We start from the raw sequence: 14325 nt of genomic DNA, 5'->3' as shown, positions 1-14325 counted from the left end.
GACCCTCACAGCGGATAAAAAAAAGAAGAAATCTCAGGGATAGCAACAGAGAAGGGTTCCCCCACAGACAGACGTGCAGTAGATGTCATTTGAAAGTGGAATATTGAAATATAAGGTCTGCATTTCATGTCACGTCTAGGAGCTGCAAAATTGTTTCTGTAGGCTGTCACTTTAAGCAACGATGCAGTCTCAAGATGCTTTTGTTTAAATAAGTGGAATCAAACTCTAAAGGATCAAGCTAGAAGTCATCAGAAATATTCACCCTCTGCAAAAGGCAGCTAAAAAGAGCTACGGTGCTAAGGTTGTTTTTCTTTCTAAGAAACAAAATGAAGTTTACTTTTGCTAACTAGCTGCTCCTTGTTTTCCTTCAGATCTCAGACATTCAGGTGAACGGCCAGTCGGACGACATGACGGCCAAAGAGAAGCTGCTGCTGTGGTCTCAGAGGATGGTGGAGGGATACCAGGGCCTGCGCTGCGACAACTTCACCACCAGCTGGAGGGACGGCAAGCTCTTCAACGCCATCATACACAAACACAGGTGAGACACAGATCCTCAGTAAGTGGAGGTTAGAGCGCCAGGTTTAGGTGTTCTGATTGTGAATAAAAACTGTAATAACAGGATTATCTAAGAAAAGAGAAGCATTTTTCAAATCATGCAGAAACATTTTTCTGGTTGGAGAAGCTTGCCCGGACTTGGGATCTTATAACACCGTAGGACATGAATTTTACACACAGTTAAAGGTCTCCTGGATGACCTTTTTTCATATTCAATGTTGCTATGTCTTTTTTAATTTATTGCTGTTCAGAGGCCGGAATGCCAAAATGTATTTCTGACATTTTTACAGCAGAACACCTGGCTTGTCAGGACAAAATGCTGTCGATCGGTTACTATAAATCAAACATCAACATCAATTATCAACTCAGACTCAGACTCGTTCATTCATTAAGTTTTATTCATTCATTTAAACTAGAAATCTCTTTGGCAACTCTTGCACTGCAGCTCTGACAGAATTAGTTTATCCAACCATAATTGGTCAAAATATGACTGATTTTGCAGCAGGAATGTTTTTGCGAAAAGTTTTTACTGACGATTTGGTACCTCTTTCTGCCGTGAAAACATATTTTCAAGTTCTATATTTATCATATGCACATCAGTACAGAGAAGTCTCCCCAACAATGGTAATAAAATATGTAAAAGAAAGAAAAGATGAGTAACTTGCATGAATTCTAGCCGACCAAAGCTGCTCTCCTCCTCAGTAAAGAAACTACAAACAGCCACTTTTCAAGCCTGCAGGAGACGAGCCTTTGATGCTTAAACCATATATTTTGGGTGGAGCTCCTCCACTACTATTAAGTATTTGCACAGACAAACAAGCCCTGCAGGGTGGCTACCTCACATGACACAAAAATAACACGAAGCATCCAAGCTGGCATCGTTCTGCGTGAAAGGAGAGAGCGTTTCCTTTGACAGTGTGGGTGTATCACACTCATTTGAGGAAAGGTTGCCCTGGAGCTGTGCTCACTGGAGGCTTGGCAGGTCATAGCAAAACACAGGTACGCTAACTGTTCTGGGTTAGATTCTTTCTTGATGGAGAAGGAACAAGACGTGCTGCAGGAGCGAAGATCAGACAGACTAACAGAACTCACGACAAGAAGAGAGTTGGATTTAATCCGGAATGACCAGTGGACTTCAGTCAAGATGAAATCATTCTTAAAGCTACTGTAGATTTGATCTTTTATTCAAAACATCTTTTATTTTTTGCTAAATAATCGCTTAAATTTTCACCTCTCTCACTTGGAAACCTTTACCGTCGCTACCATGTTGAACATAAAGAGGAAGTTTCGCTCAAAGAGGCGTCTGAACAGCGCCTCCAGCAGCACGGCGGGCTCCGTCAGCGACCTGGAGGACCGGGTGGTCATGCTCTGCGAGGACATCCCCACCGAGACCTCCTTCGACTCGGGCCGAGGCTCCACCAGCCCCGGGGGCCGCTCAAGCAGAGGGTCCCAGAGCGAGGACCACGAATCAGAGCCTCACGTCTTCCACCTAAGCAGGGACAGGCTGTCCTACAGGCAGGCGTGCTTTGTGGAGGAAGAACCGCCCCGGGGGCACAGAGAATACTACATCCAGAAAGTCGTGCAAGTGTATGAATGCTTAAAAAAATTGTGGTTTTGTGAAAGTTTAAATGTGCAGAATTTGCTCCTCAAAGTTCTATCTCTTTTTGGTATTTGAAAGCGTGAGTTGCACTTTTGTCCTTCATGCTCAGAGCTTGTATCTACATGTTATTAGACCGCAGTTATCTTCCTGGCAAAGTGCACTCAGAGGCAATGTGTCTGTCTTCTTTGTGGATAAAATGATTGAGGAATTTTAAGCTTCTCTGGCAGTGAGGGCTCTTGTTTTTTCTTGCCCTTTCTGGTATCAGGAAAGACACACCACTCATGATCGAGCTGCCTCCAGCAACATAAAATATGAAATATGTAAAATAACATTTTTTAACCTGCAAGCTGTCAATATGGAATATGGCTGTCAGGTAAAAATAATAATAAAGAAATTGCAAAAACGTAGAAGTGAAGAAGTGAAGGGGATGACCTATTATATCTGACATTTTCACCTGTCATACATGATTTAAGAGAAGTCTTTACTGGCAGTAATAACTGTGTGATGATCCACTTCCACTCACTGTTCTCTCTCCTCAGGCCCACTCTGATCGACATGGGTAAAGTGTACCGACAGTCCAACCAGGAGAACCTGGAGCAGGCCTTCAGCGTGGCAGAGAGAGACCTGGGCGTCACCAGACTGCTGGACCCAGAGGGTGAGAGAAAATGCACATATTCAGTTTCACCCTGAGCACTTTGAGCTTGTGTATAAAGAGTGATTCAGAAAAACCACTGATTACTTCCACGGTCAGGAAGCTTCAGTCTCTTTGGGTGCAGCTTCTGATGGATAAATGCATAATTTTCTCCCTGCAGATGTGGATGTGCCTCACCCAGATGAGAAATCCCTCATCACGTACGTCTCCTCTCTGTACGATGCCATGCCCAGGGTACCAGATGTTCAGGATGGAGTCAAAGCCAATGTGAGTCCTCCTCCTCCTCTTCATCTTCATCACACTGATCCATTAACGGGCCTGTGTGGCTGCAGGTTCCAACACACCTGAATCAACTCATTTAAATCACTTGAACTGTCTTCACTCAGTTGATTTGTTGTATCATGTGTTCTCCTTCTTGGTTGGAACAAAAACCTGCAGCAGCAACACACAAATTACTACAAATTCCAAAACAGTTCAGATGTTGCCTAATACTTAAATAAAACATAATGCAATTATTTGCCAATCCTTTGTGACAGATATTCAATTAAAATCTGTAGAAAGACAAATAACTAAACCTCTTAAAACCTGCCACCTACCAGTGGGAAGAAGAAGGGTTAGAACAAAAACCTTTCTCATTCTTTGAAGTGATGTAGTTTCCGTTTGTCCAAACACAAGTGCAGAAACTAGAAGATGTTATCTTTCAAATGATGTCTCGTACATGCCTTGGGCTTACAGTTCTTCTGTTATACAAGGTTAATGTTTAAAATGATAAGCTTTTATGTTTGTAAATATTCACTCTTTTGAATTTGAAACATTCTGTTTTTATTAATGTTTTTCACCAGTTTTTACACACTTTCTTGGATTCTGGGTTGTAGTTTTAGCGTAGAAGATAATATTTATTATTTATCAACCCATTTTTATGTTATATTCTGTGTTGAGGAATGTACTTTGGGAGCATAACTCAGCAAGTTGCAAGTAGCTGAAATACAGCAAAGCTACCTTAGTGAGGAACGTAGTTTGAAGTGAAGAAAAGGTTGTTCAAACTACTTAAAATGTATAATATGTAATATTAATATAGTGTTTTGGATAGGTTTTCTTTACTTTGCCCTGGTTTGATCTGGGTGAAATAGCACTACTAGGCCTTATTCGTGTGTGAAAGACGCAAAATGATAATATAATGGATCCCTAGCATTTAGATAATTACTGTAATGCCTTAAGTATTCAATAATTGATCACTGGCACTGGAGCATACTTGTCCTGAAGCAGAAAGCCCCACCCTCTGATTTATACACTCTGCAGAAAAAGCCAGGATTGAATCGGGCAGAGTTCCTGGAAAGCAGATTTATTTATGACGTGACTGTGAGCTCTGTGCTGAGCATGTTTTACACACACACGCACCACACAGAGGTGATAAAATATAATAAATAATAATAAAAAAAAAATTCCTTTCCTTTTATGGCCCCAAATAGTTTGTAGGTTCAGCAGCTTACTACACAAAATGGCAACAACAAAAAAAGAGAAATCTAACGACTTGAATCAAAATGCAAATATGAATGTAGTTGAACTACTGGCAAGTTACTGCAAAATGTAGTTTTTTTTATGTTTATGTTCCTATTTTGTTTTTACTCGCCTGATGTTCTTGTTTTATACATATTTAATTAGCATTGTTGTAGGGATCCCTAGGCTTGAAATGATGTGCCAATTACTGCTTCTCCCCCTTATTGTTGTGCCAATAATAAATAAAGAACTTGAAATATTCAGAACACTGCAACTGTAATATACAGGTCCAAGATCTTCAAAACAATGGAAATAATGAGTACAAATTAATGAGTTATTATACTATATTGAGGGTTCGTACGAGTGCTTGAAATCCTTGAAAATGCTTGAATTTAAATGTTGTATTTTCAAGGTTTAAAAAGTGCTTGCATTTTGGATAAAGTGCTTGTAAATGCTTGAAATTCTTACTGTATTTCTCTTTCAATCTGACTATATCTATCTATAGACTATGGATAATCACATGTTCAATGTAAAAATAATGAGTAGCCTTTCTGAAATGAAGACTGTTCCTCCTAAAAATGTAATACCATCGCTGTTGGTATGGTTAAGTGAAATCTCCCCCTTTTAGTATGTAAGTACTCATCTAAAACATGCCATTTACAACAGGTGTAAGATACTGGAAAAGTTTGAAAATTTACCTTGAAAGTCCTTGAAAAATGCTTGAATTTGACCACTGCTAAAGTGTATTAGCATTCATTATCACCATTAAACCATAAAACAGGATTAGAGAAAGAAGAAAATGAAAAAGAGCCTATATGTCTTAGTCAGAAATGATAGCATTCAAATTTTGATCCCCAATATGTAGAAAGGAGGCTGGTAACTGAGTTTCACAGCATCAGCTTCTTTAGAGATTCTGTATGATATAATAATGTTCACTGTTGAGTTATCTTGACGCGTGTCTCTGTGCTTCAGGAGCTGGAGCTGCGTTGGCAGGAGTATTATGAGCTGGTCACCATGCTGCTGCAGTGGATCAGACACCACATCCTGGTCTTCGAGGAGAGGAAGTTCCCCACCAGCTACGAGGAGATCGAGGTGAGTGCATCTGAGTATGGCTGCATGATTATGGCCAAAATGATAAGCACGATTATTTTGATCAATATTGTAATCACGATTATTAATCACGATTATTCATCATGTTAGGGAAAACATCCGTATTTGTATTGCACTACTTTTAAACAAACAATAGAAACAGTTTTTATTGTGTGCACAGAGTGTCCGGTGCTTGTTGTAAACAAACAGAGATCGCTAAGTGAACATCTCCTGCAGCAGCAGTACATACACACTGTACTGCTACAGAGCTAACTGTTAGCCTATTACCAATTTGCAGCCTGGACGCAAGGGGTTAACATCCCCTCCGGCTCTGCAGCTGGGAGAGACTGCTGCAGGAGGAGTGGGCCGCTTCGACTCGTTCTTACTTAAGTAAGAAGGAGTCTCCAAAAGTCTCCAATAACAGCAAAAAAAGTCGCTGGATTTGTTGCCAGTCGCTTTTTTATGAAAAATTGTTGCTAAGGATGTGTGAAAAGTCGCTAAATATAGCAACAAAGTCGCTAAGTTGACAACACTGCTTTGCCGGCTTTTACAAATGGAGCGTGTTGTTGTGGCGTTAAGAACTACGTCACATCCTGCTTAGCGCTCACTCGTTATTTATTTATGCAGCTACATGAAATCTTAACTATGCGTTCGCCCCCTGGTGGTTGGTGGACTACTGGTGTAGAAAGTGCTTGATTAGATATGCAGAGCCACATTTTAAAATGGAAATATTGCCTACGATCAGGTTAATTTAATCGTGGCAGCCAAAATCGTGATCACGATTAAAATTCGATTAATTGTGCAGCCCTACATCTGAGCCTCGAGTCTTCATTAAAGTCAATTCACTAACATAACAGCAGAAAAACAGCGATGATGAAGTTGATGATGTATTTATTAACCCATTTTCTGCTCTGCAGGTTCTTTGGCGTCAGTTTCTGAAGTTTAAGGAAACAGAGCTTCCTGCGAAAGAGGCTGACAAGAACCGCTCCAAACACATCTTCAAGTCTTTTGAGGTGAGTTTCCTCTGCAGCTCCTACACATCTGCTTTCCTCAAAATGCTCAACGTTTAAGTAATCAATGTGTCTTTGTGTCAATATAACTAAATAAGATATAAGTTTTATATTTGAAAGTTAACCTTTTACCACCCACTGTTCTGCCTGCACAACACCAACACTTACACACTGTTAGCACTATGAAAAATCATATGACAGGAACATGTGTAATATTTATCAATAAATCATAGCTTTTAATGGAAATAGTGGTGGATATACAACTGAAACCTTGAAGATATCTGTAGTCTTCCTACAGTACCTCCAGAACTTTCTGCCTTTCCAATAATATGAAATTCCCCAAAACTTTATCAAGATCATTTAAAATAGTGCTTTTTCTTATTTGAAGAGTGCCCAAAAGCAGTGAAGTGATATGTTTAACTTTAGTTTTAGAGCTGAAACAGTCGATCTATTACTCGATTAGTCCACTGACAGAAAATTAATCATCAACTTTTTGATAATTGATCAATCGTTAAAATCATTTTTCAAGCAAAAAAGGGCAACTTTTCATTCGTTACAGCTACTAAAATGGGACTGTTTGATGCTTGTTTTTTGTTTTGTTTTATATATCAGTGTGTTGTAAGGTGGAGTAAAACAAAAACATTTGAATATGTTAAAGTAATAATCTGTGGGTGTCGGGGGAGACATTCCAGAGAAAAATCACAAGCGGTTAGAGAAAGTTTTTCCATCACTCAGCAGTGTTTGGTGGCAACAGACTTGTTTTTTAACCCACTTGTGTGTGAAGCAGCGTACACTTTTTTCCGGCCTCTACTAGTGTTGCAAGTAAACAGTCACTATGTCTGTATAAACAAAGAAAAGAGCGACAACTCCCGAAGAAATTTGAACTTTTTCCTGACGTTTAATCGAGAAAATGAGAGTGGAATTGTTAATACAACTGGTGGTTGGTTGCAGCTCTAATGTGGGTCATGTTCTGCAGGGTGCAGTTCAGGCCGGTCACGTCAAAGTGCCGCCAGGTTACCATCCCTTTGATGTGGAGAAGGAATGGGGTCGTCTGCACATCGCCATTCTGGAGCGAGAGCGTCTCCTCAGGACAGAGTTTGAGAGGTGAGAAGACCACAGGCTAAACCTCATGACATGCTCCTCTGCCAAAACAAACTCCAGAAACAAGATATTAAGAAATAAAGCTCCGAAGTGAATCATCACACAAGCTGGCTACTGTTTGACCACAAAGATGACTCATTTCCTAATGATACAGTCCACGTCGGCAATAAAAAAAAATTGTATTAGGGCAAACACATGACAACTGTTCCATGGCCACAGCAACAGAGTGGCAATAATACACTCATTGGATAGTAACGAATAAACTTGTGTGTTTGATCACAAGGCAGTCTGGGCGTAGCTGTTTGGTTTTTAATCCTCTCCACAAAACTTTAGAAAGTTTTGTTGAAAAATCATCATCTCTGCTTTGGCGGACGGACAGACCTCCAACATGGCTTTCATGCATCAGGGATACGACTTTAAGTATTTATTCCGCCCGAAGATGGAGTGAGTGCTTTAGTTTTATCTTTCACTACAAAGATTGTTTTTACTTTAGTCAGATAAAATCATCAGATTAAGCTTTAAAAGTGCCCTGGGTGCTAATTTAACTGTCAGGTACTCTCCCTTATTTTAAGTGCTCTCTGACCTTTGACCTCCCCCCTCTCTCCCTCTGCAGGCTGGAGCGACTTCAAAGGGTCGTCAGTAAGGTCCAGATGGAGTCGGGGGTGTGTGAGGAGCAGCTCAACCAGGTGGAGACTCTGCTGCAGACGGTGAGACACAAACATGCGACAGATTCAATCAATAGTGTTTCAATCACATGAGCTGCTGTAACCTGTCTGTCTCTGTGCTGCAGGACATGATGATGCTGAGCTCGGGGAAACCTGCCCAGCACACGGCAGAGATGGAGGCCGATCTGGAAAAAGCAGAAGGAATGATCCGCTTCCTGTTCAATGACGTGCAACTGCTCAAAGATGGACGCCACCTTCAAGCTGAGCAGATGTACCGCAGGTGCAAAAGTCAAACTCTGCAACATTTAAAGTGACGGTTACGGCTGCAAGCTATAATTATTTTAATTATTTACTGATCTGCTAATCTGAATTATTACATTTATATTAATTTAAAGTTATTACATTTGTTATTTTTTTCTTGTCAGTAGTCTAAAATAAAGATAAGATAAGTATTTATTATTATTTTAAACATAGAAAATCCTTCAATTTGGGGTAATATATTTGGTATTTTTTGAGTGAAGATAACTCCCAGGATCCCATGCTACATTATCATCATCCAAATCCATCTTTTGTTGTTGTTTTGACTGACCCCTAGTGGTAGAAATTACAAACTGCACATTTTTCTGTCATCACTAACTGATATTCTGTCTTCCAGAGTGTACCGTCTCCACGAGAGGCTGGTGAACCTGCGCAGCGAGTACAACCTGCGCCTCAAGTCCGGAGTGACCGCCACGCAGATCCCCATGACGCAGATCCCCATGACGCAGATCCACACCGCCCAGGTCCTGCAGCAGGCCCCCATGAGGGTGCGGCCCGAGCTGGATGAGGTCACCATGCGCTACATGCATGACCTGCTGGGCTGGGTGGAGGAGAACCAGCGGCGGGTGGATGACGGGGAGTGGGGCTCCGACCTGCCCACCGTGGAGTCCCAGCTGGGCAGCCACCGGGGCCTGCACCAGTCTGTGGAGGAGTTCCGCTCCAAGATCGAGAGGGCGAAGGCCGATGAGGTACAAACTGATGATGAAACATGAGGAAATATTTCAAATAGGGAGGAGTAGTTGGTTATTGGGTGCAGAGTGGTCTCAGTCACAGCTAATGTCTGAGATCTGTTCAGCAGTTTGTATAGACTGATGAGTAAACGGAAACAAAATTGTATTAGAAACTGAATATAGCATGGATGATGTGAAATTAATTTAAAATTATTTAATTCATTTACCAAAGATATTTGATTGAATATTTTAACGACTGTAACAGGCAAGAGCAACCATATAAAGCTTTTTTACTGATTTACCCTTCTTTTTTGCCATTTTTTATGCATATAAAAGCCACACCTCAAAGAAAAAAATATGAAATAAATAACTAAATAAATTTAATTAAATTAAAAAAAAATTGTGTTAAAACTGTGTTAAGACTTTATTTATCCCGCAGAAGGGAAATTTAGTCGAAAAAATAAATTAATTAATAAAATGATTGGGTTAAAATGTATAGCTGCTGACTGGAGTGTTTCTAATGTTTCTTGTTTCATCTTCCTGCTCCAGAGTCAGATCTCACCTGCCAGTAAAGCCGCCTACCGAGATTATCTATCAAAACTGGAGCTGCAGTACGGCAAACTGCTGGTAAGTTACCACGAATACACAAAAAAAAATGTTTTTTTTTAAATCCTGGATAAACGCATTTATCTTTCAACTCAAGCACCAAGTAGAGACTGAGTTGTTGCAACTTGGTGGAACCTCGTGGAGGTTCAGTAAAATCAGTCAAAAAAGCATGAGAATGTACCATGATGTCACCTGTTTGTCACATGCTCTCTTGCAGAACGCCTCTAAGGCTCGTCTGCACTACCTGGACCAGCTGCACGCCTTCGTCATCGCAGCCACCAAAGAGCTGATGTGGCTCAATGAGAAAGAGGAAGAGGAGGTCAACTACGACTGGAGCGACAGAAACACCAACATGACCGCCAAGAAAGACAACTACTCGGTAGACTAACAGTGTTGTGATGAAACAAGCTTTACCCACAGTGATGAGGATAGAGATGTGATTCTGATTGTTGCATTATTTGTGATCAGGGTTTGATGAGAGATCTGGAGCTCAGGGAGAAGAAGATGAACACTGTCCAGGCCACAGGAGACAAACTGCTGCGGGACGGACACCCAGCCAGGAAGACTGTAGAGGTAAGATTATTGAAGATGGGAAAAAAAATCTTCTCTTATTTAAATTTTTTTGTTTTTAAATTTGTGCTTAAACACCTTTTCCTCTCCCTGCCTGCTCAGGCCTTCACTGCAGCTCTGCAGACTCAGTGGAGTTGGATCCTCCAGCTGTGCTGCTGCATCGAAAACCACCTGAAAGAAAACACTGCGTACTACCAGGTGTGTTTACTAACTTACACTGCACTTCAGTACTGAAAAAACTGTCTCTGTCCAGTTATTGATATCAGTTTATCCAAAGAGAGAGAACCTAATCCAAGCCCAATGTACAATTTCCTCTATCAACGAAGGCAAACATTTATGACAAGACATAGGGATACTTACATTTTACATAACATTTCAATCACTAGAGACAATGTGCTCGCAACCCTTTATACATTTGACCTGAGATTTAGCTCCCTATTAAATTCTACAATTGACTGATTTGATGATAACAGTTTATATTTACTGTCAAAGACAATGCTGTTTTATGTAATTGGGCTATGCTGATTCAGAGTTTGATCCTCTTTGACCAGATTTTCAGCTTTGACCTTAAAGTGGTGGACAAGCATTAGAACCATGTATTCTCACAATATCATCATTGTATTGGCTTTTTTTGTTTTTCCTGTTTCCTGTTGTTGCTTCCTGTGTTTGTGGGGTAAATTCTCAACACTGCAACTTAACTTCTTCCACTCTTTCTTCCTCTTCTAGTTTTTCTCTGATGTGAAGGATTCGGAGGAGAAGCTCAAAAAGATGCACGACACAATGAAGAGGAAGTACACCTGCGACCGCTCCATCACCGTCACACGGCTGGAAGATCTCCTGCAGGACGCAGCTGTGGGTTCACTCACACACGTCTAGACAATATTATTGTGTAATGGAAGAACACAACTTGTTTCATGTGCTGGAAAATGATACAATACCTGTTGATTTAACACTGTGGTCAGGCGGATAACAGCTTATACTCTGGCTAAATGCTTTCTTTGTGATAAGAATTGTGCAAGTAATACTATAAAACATGATTTTTATATTCACAGGATGAGAAAGAGCAACTGAATGAGTTCAAGACTCACGTGGAAGGTCTGAAGCGAAGAGCCAAGACCATCATCCAGCTGAAACCACGTAACCCTGCTACCCCCATAAAGGGCAAACAGCCCATTCAGGCCGTCTGCGACTTCAAGCAGATGGAGGTGAGAGTCTTAACTGCATAGCATTACATTATTACTCTTAACTCATCAATGCTACAAGGATTGCTACATGCATACAAATCATGCTAAATATAGTTATCATTGCCAAAGTCTTAATGGAATATCAAAGTTCATGTTCAAAAGCTGCGTCCAGCTTTCAGTTCACTGTCTGGTACATTGTTTCACTTTCTCAAAAGTGAACTGAAAGCTGACCACAGCTTTTAAACTCACTGATTTCAAAAGCTGAGTCCAAATTTCAGTTCACGTTTAAAAAGCTAAAATATTCAAACTAGAAACAGAAGAAGTCTCGGTATTCTGGTTATAGTTCGCTTTTCATCACTTGCTATGGTAAATTCAAGACCAAAAGCAGAAAGAGAGACCAGGGATGTTCCATACAAACTCAAACATCTTAATCATCAGTGATGTGACTTAAGGAATAAATGCTTTTGTTCCCTGGAAATAGCCTGGTCCCAAATCGGCAGCTGCAGCTGCTAGCAAATGACTTGTACACTAGAATACAGTCGTGGAAAAAATTATTAGAGCACACTTGTTTTCTTCTATTTCTTGTTCATTTTATTGCCTGGTACAACTAAGGGTTCCTTTGTTTGGACAAATACAATGATAACAACAAAAATAGCTAATAAGAGTTTAATTTAAGAGCTGATATCTAGACATTTTCCATGGTTTTCTTGATAATAACCAAAATCATTATCAAGAAAATATCAGCTGACTGTAGTTAAGAGACGCAACTACACTTTAGGGACAAAAGTATTTGGAAACTTGACCATTATACCAACAGGGACTGTAATGAGATTATATTCAAATACATAAACGTTTATATTGAGTTGGTCCCCCTTTTGCACATATAACAGCTTCCACTCTTCTTGGAAGGCTTTCCACAAGATTTCGGAGTGTTTCTGCGGGAATGTGTGCCCATTCATTCTGTAGAGCATTTATAAGGTGGGGCACAGATGTTGGACGAGAAAGACTGGCTCGCAATCTTCGTTCTAGTTCATCCCAAAGGTGCTCAATGGGGTTGAGGTCAGGAAATATCCAGCATGGATGAAAATGGAGACTGCATGGCTAGGTGCTTGACTTTATACACCTGTAGCAAGGGGTCTGATTGAAACATCTCAATTCAATAATTAACAGGTGTGGCCAAATACTTTTGTCCATATAGTCTATGTTCTGGTAGGTGTTTTGCTCAGGACCAAAGGAAGCTCAGTGTCTAGTCTGAAGTTGTTTAGATGTGCAGTTTTTGAGAAAATTGCAAATACCACGCACAAGTTTCTAAGTACAAACCAGCAAATTACAGGACTATCCAGGGTTAGCTTCAGTGTATGAGACACCTCTGTTTCTCTCCCTGCAGATCACAGTCCACAGAGGAGACGAGTGCGCTCTCCTGAACAACTCGCAGCCTTACAAGTGGAAGGTGCTGAACGATAAAGGCAGCGAGGCAGCCGTCCCGTCTATCTGCTTCCTGGTCCTACCCACCAATAAGGAAGCTGTCAACAGTGTTGCCGGGTGAGCTCAGAGTCGCCCCGCAGTGATGATCTTAAAATCTAAACTCGTGCCTCCACACAGTTTGTCATTAATCTGCACTTGTTGTTCCTCAGACTGGATGGAAACCTCCAGCGGCTGCAGACGATGTGGCAGACGATGTTTGTGGACATGAAGAGCCTGCTGTCCTGGCAGTACCTGATGAGAGACATCACCATCATCAAGACCTGGAACATCTCCATGGTGAGGACACAGGACACACTGTACTACAGTGAAAGATTAATCATGAACCATAAATGTAACTTGTTACCAAAGAAAAAGAAAGACTATTGAAGAAGTGTAGTTTAACATTGTCTGCGAATCATGATATTATTTGTGCCAGTAAACCTGCTAATTTGTATTTGCTGTATTAATATCTGCAGCATTCAACCTTTTATGTGGTAAAAGATTAGTTTACTTCAGTTACTCTCAAGTAATATGTAACTTTTCCAAATTAAAATGCCTGAAAACGACTAAACCTATGTTATATTGTTTGATGACTTGTTGTATTTACATTATTCCAAATGTTTGCGACAATTTTCCAACCAGAAACTAATTTTAATCAAGGTAAATTTTTGATGCGTCAATGTTGTGGTTTTCTGCCAGAAGCTGTCATAAATGTACTTTTTTCTCAAATTTTTACACTTTTTAGATATTAGTCATCTTTAACTACATATTTAACCGGGTGAAGATTTTAGTCATTGGATATCTGTGTCTTAAGTTATTAGAGAAACAATCTATGAAAATGTAAGCATCAGCTCAGCTTGCAAGTTCTTATGTTTAACTTTATTTTTCATCATGTGGTTCATCCTCTCTTCTTACTGTTGAATAAGTCAACCAATAATGAATTTTCAAAATGTTAAAATCATCTTTGGCTGATCGTTTCCTACAAAGGGAAACACAGTCTTTGCACTTTTTTATACTAGTTAGTATGCTGTAAATCAGGGGTCTCAAACTCAAATTACCTGGGGGCAGTATCAAAATGACCAAAAAAGACATAAAAGTACTAAAAAAAGCCACAATGACAGAAAAAAGACACAAAATTACAAAAAAAGACACAACATAACAAAAAAAATTCACAGAATTATTAAAAAAGACACAAAATGACAGAAAAAAACTAAATTACTTAAAAAAGAAACAAAATGACCTAAAAAGACACAAAATTACTTAAAAAGACAAAAAAATGTTTTTAAAAAGACACAAAATTACAAAAAAAATGACATGGAATTTCCAAAAAAGACACAAAATTA

The 14325-nt window shown here is 39.9% G+C and overlaps 1 protein-coding gene across 5 annotated transcripts in view; it reads left to right on the top strand.

Annotated features, from left to right (window-relative positions):
- pleca (plectin a) overlaps window positions 1-14325 on the top strand; it is a 118351-nt gene that overhangs the window by 80427 nt on the left and 23599 nt on the right. For all 5 annotated transcript variants that reach the window (XM_059350673.1, XM_059350676.1, XM_059350677.1 and 2 more), the window contains 17 exons: window positions 372-538; window positions 2695-2810; window positions 2968-3074; window positions 5277-5396; window positions 6311-6406; window positions 7380-7507; window positions 8118-8211; window positions 8295-8449; window positions 8825-9176; window positions 9708-9785; window positions 9982-10143; window positions 10233-10337; window positions 10437-10532; window positions 11061-11186; window positions 11387-11539; window positions 12906-13060; window positions 13153-13279. In XM_059350673.1, the coding sequence (XP_059206656.1) occupies window positions 372-538; window positions 2695-2810; window positions 2968-3074; window positions 5277-5396; window positions 6311-6406; window positions 7380-7507; window positions 8118-8211; window positions 8295-8449; window positions 8825-9176; window positions 9708-9785; window positions 9982-10143; window positions 10233-10337; window positions 10437-10532; window positions 11061-11186; window positions 11387-11539; window positions 12906-13060; window positions 13153-13279 (2337 nt within the window). The remainder of the gene's footprint in view (window positions 1-371; window positions 539-2694; window positions 2811-2967; window positions 3075-5276; window positions 5397-6310; window positions 6407-7379; window positions 7508-8117; window positions 8212-8294; window positions 8450-8824; window positions 9177-9707; window positions 9786-9981; window positions 10144-10232; window positions 10338-10436; window positions 10533-11060; window positions 11187-11386; window positions 11540-12905; window positions 13061-13152; window positions 13280-14325) is intronic.

This window comes from Centropristis striata, chromosome 14 (genome assembly GCF_030273125.1).
Source record: "Centropristis striata isolate RG_2023a ecotype Rhode Island chromosome 14, C.striata_1.0, whole genome shotgun sequence".
Classification (NCBI taxonomy): domain Eukaryota; kingdom Metazoa; phylum Chordata; class Actinopteri; order Perciformes; family Serranidae; genus Centropristis; species Centropristis striata.
The sequence above is the reverse complement of the archived record's forward strand: the minus strand, read 5'-3'. Positions and strand labels throughout refer to the sequence as shown.